Source organism: Cervus elaphus, chromosome 5, assembly GCF_910594005.1.
Source record: "Cervus elaphus chromosome 5, mCerEla1.1, whole genome shotgun sequence".
In the NCBI taxonomy this organism is placed as follows: Eukaryota; Metazoa; Chordata; class Mammalia; order Artiodactyla; family Cervidae; genus Cervus; species Cervus elaphus.
The window spans coordinates 125,453,522-125,472,502 of NC_057819.1; the positions used below are offsets into that span (position 1 = coordinate 125,453,522).

Below are 18,981 nucleotides of genomic sequence, written 5' to 3' on the forward strand. Positions count from 1 at the left end.
AACCACTGGGCCACCAGGGAATTCCCTGGTTATCTACCTTAAATACAGCAGTGTGTGCCTGTCAACCCCAAACTTCCAGCGCATCCCTCCCTCCCCACCCACCGTGACCTTAAATTCCTTCTCTAAGTCTGTGTTAGTTCTTCTCCTTTGTGCACTTGAATGAACTTCAGAATCTGTCAAATCCTCCTCTCTTCAGATAGAAAACTCTCAGACTACACATAGACTTGAATCTACTCTGTGAGCTCATCTGGGGAGGATTCTCCTCCTGGCAGCAGTATTTTTAGTCCCTGCCCAGGAGCAGGCCCTGTCTTGTCAGGTATCTTGTTTTTTAGATTACATCTTAGTAAGATAATGTAAATGTCTGTATCCTGACCATGCTGAATCTCTCTCTCATAGAGGGCGGAGTGGGAGAGAATCTTTGGAGCCACAGGCTCCATCACAACCACCGCTAAAGGGAGAGAATCCATCAAAGCCTCTCGATACTTTTTTCTTTTTGGCAAATCACTGAATTCAAGTCTCTTGTGCTCGAGTGATCTGACTGAACGATGCTGCTGCTAAGTTGCTTCAGTCATGTCCAACTCTGTGCAACCCCATAGACGGCAGCCCGCCAGGCTCCTCTGTCCCTGGGATTCTCCAGGCAAGGACTGAGCAATAAGTGAAGTCAACTCAGAAAGCGGCACTGTCCCTTGATAAATAACACTTAGCACAGACACAGGAATGCAGGTTACTTTTCCCAGGAGATAACGATAAGCATTTCCGGTCAGGGTGTTGCAAGAGAAATTGACAAAACAAACGAGCCAGGGTGCTTTTACGATAACAGGATACAGAAGCAGCTTAAACTTAAGACCAGAAAAGGCCATCGATTTCTGTGGGGATTAATGCCTCAAGTCTCGGGATTTGCAGAGTCAGTCTCTTGTCAACGCCCCAGCTGTTGGTCATTGTCCGACAAGAACATCTATCAAGACCAGGCCATTCTGCCCCAAGCCTCTGTCGGCAACCTCTGACCCCCTCCAGGACTCCCATCCAACTCCAAAGCCATTCTCAGCCCACCCCGAATTTAAGACCGCAGCTCCTCGGGTTTCCGTCTCCACTCTTGGTAGGGTGGTCCCCCAGTATCTGTGTCTTGTTCCATCCTGTCATGAGTGGAATTTATTCTGGTGTGTCTTTGTCGGTGTAAGCTAGGTTGGGCTTCCCTGGTGACCCAGCAGAAAAGAATCTGCCTGCCAATGAGGGGAGACCTGGGTTTGGTCCCTGGGTTCGGTCCCTGGGTTGGAGAGATCCCCTGGAGAAGGAAATGGCAACCCACTCCAGTATTCTTGCCTGGGAGACTGCATGGACAGAGGAGTCTGGCGGGCTATAGTCTTTTGGGGTTGCAAAGAGTCAGACAAGACTTGGTGATTAAACAACAACAAGTAAGCTAGGTTACGCTGCAGTAACAAACAGCCCTAAAAAACAACACCTCTGTGTAGTTAATCACAGACACACATTTTTCGTTCATGCGAAGTCCACACTCCAGTTCCAGGCAAACCCTCCACAGCTGCCGAGGCAGGTAGAAGGGACTGTGGGTCCAGCGTTGGCAACTCAGTGCCTCTGCCCCCAAGTGACAGGTGTCATCCACATTCCATTGGTTGGGGCGACTTTCGTGGCCTCACCAAGAAGTGGGACAGAACAAGATCCTGGTGAGCAGTGACAAAGCCCATGTTTTGCTAAAAAATCTCCCTTAACTGCTGACTTTTAAGCCGAATCTGTCGTGGTAGAACTGAGGTTTTCTTGCCCCTCCCCCCGCCCCCCCATATCCGCTCACTTTACCAAGCTCTATCCTTGGTGCTAGAGACGACTCATTGGATTTTTCCATCCAAGAGCAATGGCAGGAAGGTGGCATGGGTGCCTTCCTGAACCGTCCCCAGCAGAGGAGTCAGTGGGCATTTTTCCAACTCAGGTCAACACCAGCATCGATGCTTGGAAGACAACCAAGTGGAAGAGCATCAACGTGGAGCAGATGGACATAGACTGTAAGAAGTTCGCCAAGGATGTGAGGTCCCTGGACAAGGAGATGAAGAGCTGGGACGCCTTCGTGGGGCTGGACAACACCGTGAAGAACATGATCACGTCCCTGCGTGCTGTGAGCGAGCTGCAGAACCCCGCCATCCGGGACCGCCACTGGCAGCAGCTCATGCAGGCCACCCAGGTACCACACTGACGCAGGGGCGGAGGGCAACGCTCTTCGGGAACTCGCTGCGGGAGTGAGGGGCTGACGCTGGTAAAGCTGGCTTCACGCATGCGCGCCCCAGGATGTCACACAGGGCTCCAGGCTCAGGGTGGCCCCAAGCTGGGTTAGAGGCTCTGCTGTCACCATCTTGATTTCCTTAATTAATAACTTTTTCACATGGGATCCAATCATTTTCATTTTGCACCAGGCGCTGCAAATTATGCAGCCAGTACTGGTTGTAGCGTGAACGGTGAATGTCCAAGGGGCTCAGGAAGTTTGGGGTGGAGGAACAGTCCTGGGTCGCCCATGTACCCCAGGAACACCGGGTCCTAGAGTCGAAATTTTCCCAGGGATGTTCCCCAGTGGGGAGTGGGAGGGGCACTGGCCTTGACACTCACCGAAGGCAAATAGGACCATCCCCACTGTCAGCAAACATTGAACAAAACTCTGTGGAATGGCTACTCTGCAGAGGCCCCCGGTAGATGTCAAGGAAGCAGAGAGATTGAGGACACGGGCCCTGCTCTCAGGGCAGTAGAGGAAGAAAGACAGCACAGGCCATGGTGTTTGGGAGGCCGAGTGGGGTGCTCAGCGGCAGTTCTAGGGGTGCAGAGAAGGCAGCCACCTCCCCGGTTAGGGAAGCATGAGATCAGCATACAGGAGCACGTGGGGTGTGGCCTGGGCCTTGGGGAGGGGAGGGGAGAAAGAGGCGAGCAGAAGGGATTGTCTCGAGTACTGAGGCCACTGGCCAGCAGGCTCCCATCCAGGGCCTGGGAGAGACCTCCAGGCAGTGATCAACAAACAACAGAAACATCCCAGGAATTGGGCATCACCGAGGACTTGTTGAGACCTGGGCAGGTATTTTCCCAACCGTGATTGAGAAACACTCAATTCCATCAGTTGGTCAAACCAGTTTTTGTGGCAGGCTTGGAATTCAGGCTTGGAAATGTCTGTGTGACAGTGAGAAAGATTTGAAGACTGGGTGACCTCATGCAAACACCTGGTATTGTTACCAGAGTAACAGTACCTGTGACTCAGCCACACCTGTTACTAACATGGCAGCTACCCCAGATGGATCGGGTCCTGCAGCTGCGGTCACAAAGCCCCACATGCTGGGGGTCTTGAAACCACAGAAACGTATTCTTCCGTGGCCTGGAGGCCAGAAACCTGAAGTCAAGGAGTCAACAGAGCCATGATCCCTCCAACATCTAGGGGAGGACACTCCCCTGCCTCTCCCAGCTTCCGGTGGTCCCAGGCGGCCCTTGGCTTCTGGCCGCGTCCAATGCATCCTTGCCTCTGCGGCCACACGGCCTCCTCTGCATTTCAAACCTCCCCCTCCTTTCTGTGATGAAAACACCGGCCATCACGTTTAGGTTCTGTGCAGCTGACCCGAGATGATTTCATCTCAAGATCCTTAACAGCTGCAAAGACGCTATTTCTGAGTAAAGTCACATTCTGAAGTTTAGATGGACATGAGTCTGGGGGGACACTCTTCAACCAAATACTGGTGGGCTCTGTTGCTACCAGCTTTACAGGGAGCCGGGGCCTGGAGGAGTGTCTGCCCAAGTCCCAGAGCTCCCAACACCCGCTTCACAGCCTAGGTTCCTCGCCAGCCTCTACATGAAGGGCAAAGGTGTCCTTCAACTGGAGAACATGTAACTGAATGTGAAATGTGCCCATTTTTTTCCTCTGCAGGTGAAATTTGAAATGTCAGATGAGACCACCCTGGCAGATTTACTCCAGCTGAACCTACACAAATACGAGGACGAGGTCCGGAACATTGTCGACAAGGCTGTGAAGGAGTCTGGGATGGAAAAGGTATCCTTTGTTGACAGTGAAGTGCGCTTTATATGGGATGCTGCTGAAACCAACCCACCAACCTGATGCCTGTTGAATGTGTTGATGTATGGTTGAAACTAATGTAGCCCCAGTTAACGCCTGACTGAACTCTCTTTCCATGAAGCACCCTTGTTTGTGGTCCATCCTGCCTCAGCCTCTGCCTTCTGAGAAGCTGAATGGGGCCGGAGCAGGGTGGGCAGTGGTCAGGAGGGCCGGCCATCAGCTGGTACCTAGGGCCATTCCAGGACACGTGAAAATGCTGGAGGATTCCTTTGCAATTCAAACCTCTCTCCTCATCTGTTTTTTGAGTTTGAATGGTCACCGTTGGGCTTGCTTTCTTTTTTTAACAGCTTTATTGAGCTATAAATCACATACCCATTCACCCATTTAAAGTATGCAATTCAGTGGCATTTAGCATATTTACAGGAATGTGCAGCCAGCACATATTAGAATTAGTCAATTTTAGGACATTTTCATCTCCTCAAAAAGGGATGAAACCCAGACCCTTTAGCTAATATCTCCCCATCGTCTCACACCTCCACCCATCCCAGCTCTAACCTACTGCTTCTTATCTTCTCTAGCTTTGCCTTTTCTGTACATTTCATGTACACGTAAACATATACTATATGGGCTTTTGTGTCTGACTTCTTTCACTGAGCATGTTTTTAAGTTTCCTTCGTGTTATAGCTTGTGTCCATACTTCATTCTTTTTTATAGCCAAATAACACTTCATTATATGCATACTCCACATTTTGTCATTCCATTTATCCACTGAGGGCCATTTGGGTTGTCTCCATCTGTTGGCCATTGTGAATAATGTTGGCATGAACATTTTGGCTTTCGGAGAGCAGGGCCTCCTTCCATGTTCCAGGAAACTCTGGGTCCTCTTTAGTGATTCTTGCCAGACTCTCGCTGACCTGGCTTCTGCTCCTCCAAAAGGTGCTGAAAGCCCTGGACAGCACCTGGTCCACCATGGAGTTTGAGCACGAGCCGCACCCACGGACGGGCACCATGATGCTCAAGTCAGACGAGGTGCTGGTGGAGACGCTGGAGGACAACCAGGTGCAGCTGCAGAACCTGATGATGTCCAAGTACCTGTCCCACTTCCTGAAGGAGGTGACAAGCTGGCAGCAGAAGCTGTCCACGGCGGACTCGGTCATCTCCATCTGGTTCGAGGTCCAGAGGACCTGGAGCCACCTAGAGAGCATCTTCATTGGTTCTGAAGACATCCGCGCCCAACTGCCAGAGGATTCCAGGAGCTTCGATGACATCGACCTGGAGTTCAAGGTGAGCACAGCTCTCTGGCTCCTGCCTGGGCACTTTCGGACATGGCTCCCTTAGGTGCAAACAGGGCTCGTGATGCCATGGCGGCCCCTTTCTCCTCCCAGGCCCTGATGGAAGATGCCGTGAAAACACCCAATGTGGTCGAAGCCACCAACAAACCTGGCCTCTATGACAAGCTTGAGGACCTGAAGAAGAGGTGGGCCCCATACCTGTCCAGACGAGGGGCTTCACTGTGGTAGAAACCCAAGTCATGCGCCTCCCCCCCTACCCCGCTGGCCAGGCCAGGAAACCCCCAGGTTGTGGGTTAACACATCCCCTCCCTGGAATCACCTGCCACTTCCTGCCACCCTAGCCACAGTGCCTGCCTTCAGCCTCAGAGGAAGCCGCGATGGCAGAGATTAAACTGTAGCCCCTCCTGCCTGGGGACATCCACAAGTGCAGGGGCTGGCTGAGAATGAGCGTGTTCGCTTGGAAGATTTGAATCAAACCGGGGCTGTGAACAGCCTGGGCGTCTCCAGGGTTGTCCATCCAGCACGTGGAAGGATGGGCTGGAAGAGACCTTCTGTTGAGCAGGACTCAGCAGCCTCATTCCCTGCCCCCAGGTTGGCTGTGTGCGAAAAGGCCTTGGCCGAATATTTAGAGACGAAAAGACTGGCTTTCCCCAGGTTCTACTTTGTCTCTTCAGCTGACCTCTTGGACATTCTCTCCAACGGAAATGACCCTGTGGAGGTAGGTGGGCCCCTGATGGTCCAAAGGGGTGCCAGGCTCCAAGTCCGGGGGGCCTCGGGATGTTGGAGGAGTGTCCAAGAGGTGGTCCACACCAGAAACCACCCAGGGGCTGGGCCGTGACAGAAAGACCCGGGACCGTTCTCAGAGCCCACCCTTCCCACCCTGGGCTCCATCCTCATGCTCTGGAAAATGGGTGAGATGCCCATTTCTAAGACACAAGCTGCTCATCCTACTGAACCCCAGACACTGGGAGGAAAAGTTCCCGCGAGGCTCCTCTTCTAAAAGAGAGAAGGGCGAGCATCTGGGCAAAGGGAGGGGACCATATTTTATTTTAATCATGGGTGTGCAGATGCATGGTATGGGAGCCCCAGGGCGGCCCACGGTTTAGGTTCTGAGCAACTGACTTAGGGGCATAGGCCCTGAGCCCCCCGGGACAGAACCTTCTCAGGGAAGAGAAGAAACAGACATTCAGAAGGTTCTGACCGAGCAGTGTTTGCCGTTTCCTGTGTTGGTGAAGTGTGTTTAATCAGCATCCCAGAGGCGAGGGGGTCAGGGGGGAGCATAAGTCAAAAAAAAAAAAAAATGATGCTTAAGACTGCCTGAGGGAGACCCAGGCCACGGGCATCCACCTGCGAACCCCTGGGTTGCAAAATCCAACGTCCTCCCACTCTGACCCCGAAATCCAGGTGAGTCGCCACCTGTCCAAGCTCTTCGACAGCCTGTGTAAACTGAAGTTCCACCTGGACGCCAGCGGGAAGCCGCTCAAGTTCGGCCTGGGCATGTACAGCAAGGAGGACGAGTATGTGGACTTTGACCAGGAGTGCGACCTCTCGGGGCAGGTGCGAGCCGCCGCTGCGGGAACGCGCAGAGCACTGCCCTCCAGGATGGCGGTGCCTCGTGGCCGGGACCGCATGGCCACAGACGGGCTGTGTCAGCAGCAGCCCGTGACCGACCCTCTCTCCTCTTCCCTTGGCCTCTCAGAACAAAAGCTTAAGGGACATCTTTATAGGAGTCCCTGCACAGCCTTACCTATGCAGTCTGAGGTGACCTGAGAAAGGAAGGGGGAAAAAGGGAGGGAGAGAACAGATTTATTAATGCCCTTAAATCTTTATCATTTTATTATTATTAATGCCAAGGGGACCACTTTGGAGGGTGCCATGCACACCTGCCGAGTTCTCATCCCTGTTCAGCACGATGGGCTTTACAGCTTCCATATTTAACAGAGGGCTCCCCTCACCTTGGGCAGCCCAGCCCCTTGTCCCACCTCTCCAGCCCAGGAGGCTGCTCTCTCCTGCTGACGGCAAGCTTCGTGGCTGCCCTCTCCCCCATCTCTTTGCCCAAGTATTATTCAAGCATCCAAATCAATTCTTACATTCTGCCTAAGCAAAATGTAATTTGGAGGTAAATTGGCTTGGAGGATTAAAAATCTCATGCGAGAAAACTCAAGCTCCAACAACTTGAATTTGGAGTGCCTGGCTGGACAGGGTCAGCAGGATCCGTTCATCAGTTTGTTCAGACGCTTCCCACACTTAACCACTTGCACACATAACCATTGAACGACAGCGAGCTCTGCCTGCACTATGCTGCTGTCAATAGCTTAAAAGAAAAACCAACCTGATTATCCCATTCGGGTATTTTCCCCCTGGTGGCAGTTAGTTGCAGGTTTGTATTTCAAAATACACGCAAGGCTCATCAGCCAGTTTGTCTGCATGACAATCTCAGACCCTGAGAGAATGCACTTGGGGACAAGTGGGGCTCTGCTGGTCAGAATCCGCCTGAGACACGGGGCAGCAGGGCCCAGGGGACAGATCCCGGTCCCAGGATATCAGCACCACTTCGTGGGCTCAGACATAGACCGTCTTCTGTAGCTTTTTCTCTCGTTCCCTCCCCCTTCTGTGTTTAGACACAGTGTATGCACACGAATGCCCAATGCAACTAGTTTTGCAGGTACAGCTGGGCTTGCTGAACATATTTTTCCAGCAGGGCATTCTTATCGCTCAGAAAACCTGGGCATTTCTACCCTCTGGAATGATGATAAGGATGAGGACAAGTGGTAATTTATCTCATAAACGTCAGAGCAAGTTGTCGGATGAGACGTGCTCACCCTCTCTGGTCCCCGTGGCTCCTTCTCCAGGTGGAGGTCTGGCTGAACCGCGTGCTGGACAGGATGTGCGCCACGCTCCGCCACGAGATCCCCGAAGCCGTGGTGACCTACGAGGAGAAGCCAAGGGAGCAGTGGATCTTTGACTACCCCGCCCAGGTCCGAGCTGGGTGGACGGGGCCTCTCTGAGATGCAGGGAGGGGTGGATGGGGCTTACCCGTCCTGGGTTAGCCCCAGTCTGGTGGCCAAGAGCCACCTTAACTGGTGTGAACTCTTCCATCGGACAGAAAAAGGTGCTCACGTGGCGGGGTGCTGGGGCCCCACCTCTGTTTTCAGATCGCACTCACGTGCACCCAAATCTGGTGGACCACCGAGGTGGGCTTGGCGTTTGCCAGGCTGGAGGAAGGCTACGAAAATGCCATCAAAGATTACAACAAGAAGCAGGTGTGGCCCCCGCCCCATGTCCATCCAAAGCACCTTGCTCTGTGAGGTCCTCCCTTGTGCCACTGCCTTTTCTCTGAGTCAAAAGCAGCCAAATATTGGCGACAGTTGTTCTGCCCAAGAGTAACCGCTTTAGAAATTCTCTATTTTGGCTTTAATTCTCTATTTTGATTTGATTTTTTGAGAGATTCTTGGTTAGAAATTCAGAAACCAAAAATAATGTTTAAAAGGAAAGATATAACCCTGTCAACAGATTCTTAGCTAACCTTCTAGTGTACATATAATCAATTCCCAGGCAAAAATATGTAACTATCCAAGTGGTTTTAAAATCCTGTTTTCACTTACTATCTGCCATCCTTCACGGCATCAGATCTTCATCTACACCACTTTTAGTGACTCCTTGATAATCCATGGGGGAGGGGCAGTTCCCGAGTGCCCAGACGGACCCACCCAGCCCGGAGGCCAGCCCGGAGGCCACCCCTGAGGCCACCGCTGGTACCGTGTCCAAGGGAGGCATGTCTGTTCCCACAGATCAGCCAGCTGAATGCACTCATCACCCTGCTCATTGGAAACCTCAACGCGGGAGACAGAATGAAGATCATGACCATCTGTACCATCGACGTCCACGCCCGGGACGTGGTGGCCAAGATGATCACCGCCAAGGCATGGGTGCTGGGAGGGGCCAGGAACTGGGGTGGGAGCCTGGGGCTCAGGACTGCAGCCCACATCCCCCGCCCCAGTTACTGCTACTTCCTCAGTGGGGCGGGGGATGACACTACTCCAGGCAGCGGCTACCCCCTCCTTCACCCCTCAGTCTCGCCCCTAGTAAGCCACTGGACGAGCAGCCCAATCAGAAGTGCCCCTGGCTTGGCAGTGGGAAGGTGGTGTTAGGCTTGACGGGGGCTCCTCAGGAGGAGTGGGGAGCCGGGAGCACCCCGGGGTCAGGGACCGCTTGGAGGCAAGGCAGCCTGCTCCCCCCGCAGGTGGAGAGCTCCCAGGCCTTCACCTGGCAGTCCCAGCTGCGGCACCGCTGGGACGAGGAGAAGAAGCACTGCTTTGCCAACATCTGCGACGCCCAGATCCAGTACTCATATGAGTACCTGGGCAACACGCCACGGCTGGTCATCACCCCACTCACGGACAGGTGAGGACCCCTGCCGCCTTCCCGCCCGGCAGTGAACAACGCAGGGGAGGGAATCACACCCTTTCTCTGGGCTCTTCCCCACGCGTCCTTGCACCATCAGACCCAAATGTCCCCTGCTGAGGCTGACGGATCCGGGCTTTTGGGTTGGGGGACCTGCATTCAGGTTCAGTTCTGCTGCCTGCCAGGCACCCAGCCTTGGGAGCCCAGACCTTAATTCCCTCACACTGACCTTGGCTGTGTGGCCTTAGGGGTGTTGCTTTAGCCTCTCTGAGGGCCTGCAAAATGGGGACGATGTTTTATAAATCCTCCGCAGTTTGTTGAGGGTCAAGTGAATCATGTAACACCAAAAAGCACTCAGACCAGCGGCTGCTCAGGGCAGATCCTCAGCACCTGCGATGCGGCTGTTACATTGGACGGGCAGTGCCTGCCCCCCACCCAAACCGTGGCTGGTTCAGCCCTCACGTAGTGTCTGCTCTAGCAGGACGGCGTCTGCTCCTTGGTGACATCACAAGTCCTCCTTTGCCCCTTTGAGCTCCCTTTGGTGCCAGCTTGGGGCTCAGGGCGTGTCACTGACCCACGGTAAAAGAAAGCGGGCAGCCCTGGGGTTGCTGCCCACAGGGTGATTGGCGGTCCCTTACAGATGCTACATAACCTTGACCCAGTCCCTCCATCTGATCATGGGCGGAGCTCCCGCTGGCCCCGCCGGGACCGGCAAGACAGAGACGACCAAGGACCTGGGCAGAGCCCTGGGCACCATGGTCTACGTCTTCAACTGCTCCGAGCAGATGGACTACAAGGTACACATCCCAGGTCCAGGGGGGCCTGAATTCCCCTCCCCCAGGCTGCCGCAGCCAGCACTCCCCAAGTGACCACTGGACATGTGGACACTGCTGGCTGGCTTCTTGGGCATGACCAGCATGTCTGGTAGAGGATCCCAGGGTGGACAAGACCCACCCCCAACATTCTGCCCCACTGGGGAGGCAACCCCTCCCAACCTACACCCCAAGCTTGTCCCAGCAACTGGGGGCACCAGAGAGAGTGAGAGCCTTCGAGGGGGCAGGGGGTGGGGTTGGCCCCTGGGGAGGGGCCGGGTCCCTGCAGTCACTAGAGGCTTTGCGGCACAGCCACAGTTCTTAAAGGGCCCAGAAAAAAAGACCGTGGAGGTCAAGTCAAAGCAGCCTCTGGTGGGAAGGGTTGGGGGGCATTGAAGTCATGAGCATGCCCTACCCCATCCCAACGGGATCCCCACAGTCTAGGGGACCCCATCTTGAGGTTGAGGGTGGAGACAGCTGCCCTCTCTGACTGTCAAGGACACAGCCCACACCAACCTCCTGGGTTTCAGAGAAGTGAAATCTGAAGTTGGATCCTCCTAGAAGGAATCCTGTGTATAAACACTGAAGAATCGCCCCATTTATCCTTCTGGGGCCTGAGTCTGTCCCCTCTGCCTTAGAGGGAAGGCCCCATCCTTGTGTGCTAGTGGAAAATGCCCGGGTGAATTTTACACAAACGGCCTTATCTGAGTCCAGGCAAAGCCTTCAGTCCGGGAAGGATCTGGGCTCTTCCTGGCACCCGGCCCCATGTAGCGCTGACTCTTCCAGGGAGTGGGCGACCTGCCTCTAGCCTCCCAGGGGCCCCAAAGTTCTCAAGCCTGACCCCCAGCCTGGGCAGGAGCTGACAGGGCGAGTGGAGGCCCGTGGCAAGACTCTCCAATGCTCACTTCGCTCCTGTCACCTTTTCTAGTCCTGCGGAAATATCTACAAGGGCCTGGCCCAGACCGGAGCCTGGGGCTGCTTCGACGAGTTTAATCGGATCTCCGTGGAGGTCTTGTCTGTGATCGCCGTACAGGTAGGGCCCCCGTGCGGCCTCTGGGTCACCTTTGGGAACCTCCTGCCCTCCCGCCTCGGGGCTCGTCAGCTTTCCGGTAGGGTCAGGTCAGCCTGAGTGGGGGTGTGGCACAGAGGTGAGCGGGACCCCAGCCCTGTCCTTAGGGGGCCCGCAGTCTGGTGGGGCACACAGAAGGGTCAGACACAGCCGCACACTTGTCACCAAATACAGATGAGGGGATCATCAGTTTTGTCCTAGGGTCCAGGACAGAGGGCTTTGTTTCAGTTCCCAGTGGAGCTGGGCACTGAAGAATGCATAGGAGCTTGTCAATCAGACAAGAGTGCTGGGAGGAAAGGAGGAAGCGTGCCCAGGTATTTGGGGAATACCCATGATGGAGTGCAGGGCTGCCTAGTTCTGGGCTCTATTTAAACTCTCCACGCCTCCTTTGTCCAATCTCTAGAATGGGTTTGCTGGCAGGATTAGGGGTGAGTGTGGGTAGCTGGCCTCCTCCACTGCTGTTTCCCTCTTAATGTAGACACAGAAGTATCCCCAAGCCCTGGGACCAGAGGCCAGTAAGGCAAAGGGAGGATGGGGCAGTCAGCACCCCCTGGACTCACTGCCTTGGGGACCACCCCCCAACCTCCAAAGTCAGTGCACAGACCCCAGGAAAATTATGCGGAGCTCTGTGAACTGAAGTGTTGGAGCAAGAACTGGAACAGAACATCAGGAGAGGCTCCACGTGGTGGGGAGGAGGGGTCCCATCTCCAAGGCCCGCCCTGTTGGGGTGTGAGCTGCACTCACCGCAGACCACTCTGGCAGGAAAGTCCGGGGCTTCGCTTGGGAGCCCCAGACTCGGAGCAGGTCTTAATCGTGGGTACAGGGCGCCCTCCAGTGGTGGCTTGGAGGTTTGCGGCTGCTCAGCGGGCGCCAAGGTTCAAAGCTAATGGTCCCAGAATTCAGATTTCACCTGATGCTGGGTGTCTGATGTGGGGATGGCTACCAATCAGCCCTCCCACGGGTCACTGCTGGAGCAGGAACAGACATACAAAACGGCTGGGGGGCGGAACGTCACTCGATAACGAGGATTAGCCTCGACCTGGAGGAAGCCCCCGGGCGTGTCGCTGAGTGACCAAAGCCCGTCTGAGATGACATACTGTACCATCCTACTTACCAAGGTTCATGAAAGAGAGAATCACAGAAATGGGAGCAGATGACTGGTTGCAGGGGGTCAGGGGAGAGTGGGGTGGCAGAGCGGTGGGGGTGGCTGTCGAGGACGACTCCACCTGAGGTCACGGAAATGTCCGTCATCTCCGCGTCGCTGTCCTGGTGGTGATGCTGCAGGGCGGTCACCACTGGGGGGCGCTGGGGAGGGACCCACGGGATCCCCTCTGGTCTTTATTACAACTGCACGTGAATCTACAATTCTATCAAAGTTTAATTTAAAAAAATCAGGGCAGTCCTCTGCAAATCCACAGCCACTCACATGCCTTAGCGCAAACGAAGCTCCATCCAGCCCACCGAAGTTCGCTTTCCCGCATGAACCCATCTATGTACCAACCATTTAGGTAAAATGTGTCCAAGACGCGATTCGGGCCAAGAAGAAAACGTTTAATTTCCTGGGAGAGATGATAAGCCTCATCCCCACCGTCGGCATCTTCATCACCATGAACCCGGGGTACGCCGGGCGCACAGAGCTGCCAGAGAACTTAAAGGCCTTGTTCAGGTGCGGGGCGGGGGCAAGGCCCAGGAGAGCGGCTGTGGAGGACCGCGTCAACCCAGAGGGGCTAGGGGAGGCGGGGATGGCAGACAAAGCCTGGGTGAGAGGGGCTAGCCTGCCAGGACCTCTGTAAGGAGCAGACGGTGTCTTCCCGCTCTCTGACTCCCGGCGGGTGGAGAGGAAGGTCCCGTTTTAGGCATCACCTGCCCACGCGGTCGGGAAGATCCCCTGGAGAAGGAAAGGGCAACCCACTCCAGTATCCTTGCCGTGGAATCCTATGGACTTCGGAGCCTGATGGGCTACAGTCCATGGGGTCACAAAGAGTCAGACACGACTGAGGGCCCGAGCACGTACAGGGTGATGGGCGGAGACAGGGCTCAGGTGACTCTCAGAGGAGCTGAGTGAAGGGGGGCAGGGCCTGGAGACACCCCCGTGCAGAGCAAGGGAGCAACAAGTAGAGGTCGGAGGGGAGCCGAGGGGAGGGGAGGGGGTCTGGGAACCTGCTCTGCACCTAGAGTCTCTGCCAGTAAAGCTGTGGTCCCCTGGAAAGTGAGATGTGCACCAAGGTGATGGGCAGGGATGGAGGAGGGGGAGAAACCAAGACACACACCCCCCCCGGACCCCTCAGGCCCTGCGCCATGGTGGTCCCTGACTTTGAACTGATATGTGAGATCATGCTGGTGGCAGAGGGCTTTCTGGAGGCCCGCCTTCTGGCCAGGAAGTTCATCACACTCTACACCCTGTGCAAAGAGCTGTTGTCAAAGCAGGTGTGTGACTCTGGGGACCCGCGGAGCCGGGGGCGGGAGGGGTGACCGATGCAGGTGGCCTGGGCTGCCTCCCAGGCGGCCTGGCGAAGCCTCCCAGCCCCAGTCCCAGCACGCCGGCGGCACGCTCACACCCGCCCGCCCGCCCGCAGGATCACTACGACTGGGGCCTCCGAGCCATCAAGTCTGTGCTGGTGGTGGCCGGCTCCCTGAAGCGGGGCGACCCCAGCCGGGCGGAGGACCAGGTGCTGATGCGGGCGCTCAGGGACTTCAACATCCCCAAGATCGTCACCGACGACCTGCCCGTGTTCATGGGGCTCATCGGGGACCTCTTCCCCGCCCTGGATGTGCCTCGGAAACGGGACCTGAATTTTGAGAAGGTGGGTGCAGCCAGGGTCCCACCTAGGCCTCCTTACTGCCGAGGACCTCACTTTCCACCATCGCTTTCCACCACCTCAGTGGCAGGTACCACACGGGGGTGATGGCCGTGTCTGCCAGAAGGCAATGGCCACACGTGCGTGTCTCCCTCTGCCCTGAGGAATGTCCCGAGGCCACAGGCTGCCTCTCCAGCTCCTTTCTCAATACTGAAGGGTCAGGAGAGGAAGCAGAAAGGGCTTCGGACAAACCCATCCCCGGCATGGGGGTCTCAGTAGCACCCACGGCAGAGCATCTGGACACCCCCTCAGGCAGGGCCACTGCTCCCTTCTGATCTCTTCCCTGGGCGGGGGGCTCCCTGGTCCTGCATGGCGGGCCCAGCACCCCATCCTGCCCGCCCCCCCAGGTCATCAAGCAGAGCATCGTGGAGCTCAAACTGCAGGCGGAGGACAGCTTCGTGCTGAAGGTGGTGCAGCTGGAGGAGCTGCTGCAAGTCCGGCACTCGGTGTTTGTCATCGGGAACGCGGGCAGCGGCAAGTCCCAGGTGCGCGCTGGCCTGGGGACCCGGCCCAGGGCTTCCCTGGCCCCCGAAGAGTGTCATGGGCTGGGAAGGCAGCTGTGACGGGCCACAGGGACAGAGGAGGAGGTGAAGAGTGGCTGGGGACCCTGGTCCGTCCTTGAGACCCTTCTCCCAGGTCTCCTCTCCTTTTGTTCCCTCCCCCTTGATACTAGTCACCCACCTGTCTACGGCTGATGCCTACCTTCCTGCCCCCTCCCATTGCCTGGGGCACGGTGGGAAGCAGAGGGTGGCAGCCAACATTACTGATACCTAAAACATCGGAAAATTCTAAACCAGTCAAGTGCTCAGCTAGACGCCCACAGGATGGACAATTATGCTATTATTAAAGATCATCTCCAAAGACTATGTAACATGAGGGATGCTCACTTCAAGTTATTTTTAAAAAGCAGAAACTGTATGAACCAGTTCTCTAAAAAGGAATGTGTGTATGTGTGTGTATCTACACGCATATCCACGTGAACATCTTCAAATGTCCTTAAAAACTCTTTCCTCTCAGTGGAAGAACTGCAGGTAGCTTTCTTCCCTTAATTTTTTCCAGCGAGCACATGTTACTCGTATTATCAGGAACAATACCCCTTTTCCCGGGACCTGGCAGAGCAGCCGTCCACTGTGCACAGAGAGGAGAGATCTCAGGGTGCCCGGCATGCCCTGGGTGTTGTCTGGGGGACGCAAACACACCTGCGTGTCTCCAGGGCGAAGCAGGTCCACGGCTGGGCTTCTGCCCATGGGTCTTCAAAGGCCCTGAGAGCTCACACAGGGACCCTGGCATGGGGTGTGGGCATGGGGTGCGGCCCCTGAGCCCCGTGTAAGTGGCCCCCCGTCGCTGCAGGTGCTCAGGTCTCTGAACAAGACCTACCAGAACCTGAAAAGGAAGCCGGTGGCCGTGGACCTGGACCCCAAGGCCGTCACCTGTGACGAACTCTTTGGCATCATCAACCCAGCGACCAGGGAATGGAAAGATGGTAACAGAGCGGGGTCCCCGCGGGGCCAAGGGGACCAGTGGCCGGAGCAGGCGTCCTAGGCCTGGGTCCGCAGCGGGCTGATTGCGTTGTGGCTGCTCCGCCGGGCTCCGTGCAGTGAACGCGTGGCCGGGCCCCCGAGGGAGACCCTCGGTGGTCTGGTTGGGGGAGGGGCCCGCACATGCACATGGGGCATCCTGGTGGCACTTACGGAGAGCAGGGAGATCACAGAGGGGAGCCAGCTCACTCCACCCGGCGGGGGGAGCTGGGGAAGCCTCGGACCCGTGAGCATCGGCACAGCGGCCCCAAGCGGGGCCACCACACTGTGGTCCTCGGGGCGGGGGAGAGCCCAGAAACACAGGCCAGAGCCTCAGGGGTTGGGAACGGTCTTTCCCTGGGGGAGGACCTTGATGAGGTCTGTGCTTTATAAGAAGAACTCGGGCCATTGGAGAAAAGACAAGTGAGGGGCTGGAGGAGACAAAGGGGGCCCCAAGGGTGGCCTAGAGGGAAGAAGCGGCATGGAGGGAGGGGCGCCCTGCTTACTGGGGGTCCCCCACCCTTGCTGACTTCCATGCGCCCCTTTCCAGGCCGGGGTGGGGCTCTGCTCCAGTCTTCCCCTGCAAGGGTCCTTTGCCGCTCACCCTGTTTTCTCTTTGTGACACTGTATCTATTTCTGTGTGTGTATCTTGTGTTTCCCCCGCCCCCCTCCACTGGAATGCAAGTTCTGTGGGGTGGGCAGGGGGCTGTGACTGTCCCCAAGCCCCCTGCTCTGAGTCTGAGACTTGAGTGCTCAGCAAACCTTTACTGAGAGAAGAAAGGAAGGTGGGGAGTGAAGGGAGAAGGGATGGGGTGCTGCCTGGGGTCGTGGCACTCCACGTAGGGCTGTCGAATCTGAGGACTGGACCAGACTTGCGGAGGGCATTGCGGGGCAGGGTCAGGGGCAGAGGCATCAAGGAGAGGGGCCTTGGGGTCAGGAGAAGAGCAGGAAGTGAGCCAAGTCCCCTGCTGTCTGAGCGTTCACTCCCCCTCTGGAGCAGGGCACTGGCCCCCTCTGAGAGAGAGGCCAGGGCCGGCCCGGCGGGCGCGGGAGGGGGTGGGCTGGGTCTCGGCCCAGGGAGAGCCCGGGATGCTGTCAGCGCCCCCACGGGGGGCCACCCGGAGCCAGGCCTGATCAGCCCCGCCACCTGCAGGCCTCTTCTCCACCATCATGCGGGACCTGGCCAACATCACACACGACGGCCCCAAGTGGATCGTACTGGATGGGGACATAGACCCCATGTGGATTGAGTCCCTCAACACTGTCATGGACGACAACAAGGTACAAGGGGCCTGCGACCCCAGAGCCGACCCCTCAGAACCAGAGTGACGAGGGGCAGGGGGGCGCGTGGGACTCAGCACACACCTCGCCCACCTCACTCAGCATACGGGACCCGCTGTGGACGGGGACCGAGGAGGGGCCCGTCTGGAGCTCTGCACAAAGTGTTACAGACGGCGAGGGGCCAGGGGAAGCCCCCTCCCGAGGCACGGTCCTTGCTGGACGCAGGCCCATGGGGCCCAGGCCAGCTCAGGTTCTTTGGCTGCAGCGTGGGCAAAGGGTACAGGCATGGGGAGCGTTCCTACCTGACCACGTGGCGGGTGGCACCACGTGGGAGGGAAAGCTAATATCTCGGAAGGTGCAGACGACGTTGAGAATCGTCTAGAAGCAGCTTAACGTGATTCTCAATCGGGTGGAGGAGGGAACCCCAGCATTCCCCAGGAAAGGGAGAAGGAGTCGTGGTTTGATGAGGCAAATTTAACCCCAGAGTGAAGTCCTACATGTTCCACACATGTCTGGGTGCTCTCCATGTCCTGGGGTGGAGGGGGTGCTGACATCTAGGATGGCAGAGAGATGTTGGGTTAGGGAAGCGGTTGGTGGCCCGCAGGGGTGCCAAGGGTGTCTCTGACCTGCCCTCTCTTCTGAGATGGGACCTGTGACAGCCTCAGGACAAGGGTGCTTTTGCAGCTGAAACCCACAGGCCTGTGTCCCTCACCAGGTCCTCACCCTGGCCAGCAACGAGCGGATCCCCCTGAACCGCACCATGCGGCTGGTGTTCGAGATCAGCCACCTGAGGACGGCCACGCCGGCCACCGTCTCCAGAGCCGGCATTCTGTACATCAACCCTGCCGATCTAGGCTGGAACCCGTGAGTTGGGCTTTTGTTCTGCTCCAAACTATGCAGAGAAAAAGGGAATGGTGGTGGCATTTCCGTGTTGCCTGGGCACGCATTCATTCACTCACTCATTCATTCACACGGTAAGCGCCCTGTGCCAGGCCCTCCCCGGGCAGCACGGTCACTACAACGCAAGGATGCAGGAGAGGCGTGTGAGTAAGTGATGACATGCATCACGGCGGCTGATGAAGCAAGTGCAGAGGGAGGGGCAGGGCCTGTCATGGAGACAGGAAGTCTTCCTGGGGGAGCTGGAGTTTGGGCTGACCCCCCAGAGGAGAAGGAGCTTTCCGAGTGGAAAGCATTTCAGGTGAGAACCAACACTTAAGGCGCATCAGAGCGAGAGTGTGAGGTTCCCAGGGACGGGCAGCAGTCTGGTGTTGGCGGATGGACCGTGAAGCATGGAGATGCTCTTGGCAGGAAGGACCAGCCCTAGACCAGCCTAGGGGCTGGCACAGGGGCCCTCTCTGATGTGAAGGGAAGAGTTCATGCCAGCAGACGACAGGTGGCCACTGGGGATGGGGAGGAGGGGTGGATGTGAGAAACGTTTGAAATCCTAAGAAATGGAAGGCTTGGCATTGATCTTGGAGAGGTACATTTTTGCATTTGGACCCGCGGCTAGTAATTTACATGCCAGGACATCCTGCATGGTCTTAAGTAGAAGCCCCGGTGCAACGTTCCAGGACTGACAGGCTCAGGAGAAACACCGTGGCTGCGTTCATTCAGCCGTCCGTCCGTCCACCCCTTCATCCAGAGCTTTCTGTGCCCCTGCTGTGTGTCTGACCTTAGGCTGCTCCGTGCTGGGGAAACTG

At 56.6% G+C, this 18,981-nt stretch overlaps 1 protein-coding gene across 1 annotated transcript in view; it reads left to right on the forward strand.

Moving 5' to 3' along the window:
- Positions 1-18,981, forward strand: part of DNAH17 (dynein axonemal heavy chain 17) — a 94,082-nt gene that overhangs the window by 32,656 nt on the left and 42,445 nt on the right. The window contains exons 25-43 of the mRNA XM_043905345.1: positions 1,940-2,188; positions 3,902-4,024; positions 4,985-5,332; positions 5,434-5,525; positions 5,932-6,058; positions 6,745-6,897; positions 8,193-8,318; positions 8,496-8,603; positions 9,132-9,263; positions 9,584-9,744; positions 10,385-10,541; positions 11,485-11,589; positions 13,134-13,291; positions 13,914-14,052; positions 14,202-14,429; positions 14,831-14,968; positions 15,834-15,966; positions 17,154-17,281; positions 17,997-18,145. Coding sequence (XP_043761280.1) covers positions 1,940-2,188; positions 3,902-4,024; positions 4,985-5,332; positions 5,434-5,525; positions 5,932-6,058; positions 6,745-6,897; positions 8,193-8,318; positions 8,496-8,603; positions 9,132-9,263; positions 9,584-9,744; positions 10,385-10,541; positions 11,485-11,589; positions 13,134-13,291; positions 13,914-14,052; positions 14,202-14,429; positions 14,831-14,968; positions 15,834-15,966; positions 17,154-17,281; positions 17,997-18,145 — 2,954 coding nt within the window. The remainder of the gene's footprint in view (positions 1-1,939; positions 2,189-3,901; positions 4,025-4,984; positions 5,333-5,433; positions 5,526-5,931; positions 6,059-6,744; positions 6,898-8,192; positions 8,319-8,495; positions 8,604-9,131; positions 9,264-9,583; positions 9,745-10,384; positions 10,542-11,484; positions 11,590-13,133; positions 13,292-13,913; positions 14,053-14,201; positions 14,430-14,830; positions 14,969-15,833; positions 15,967-17,153; positions 17,282-17,996; positions 18,146-18,981) is intronic.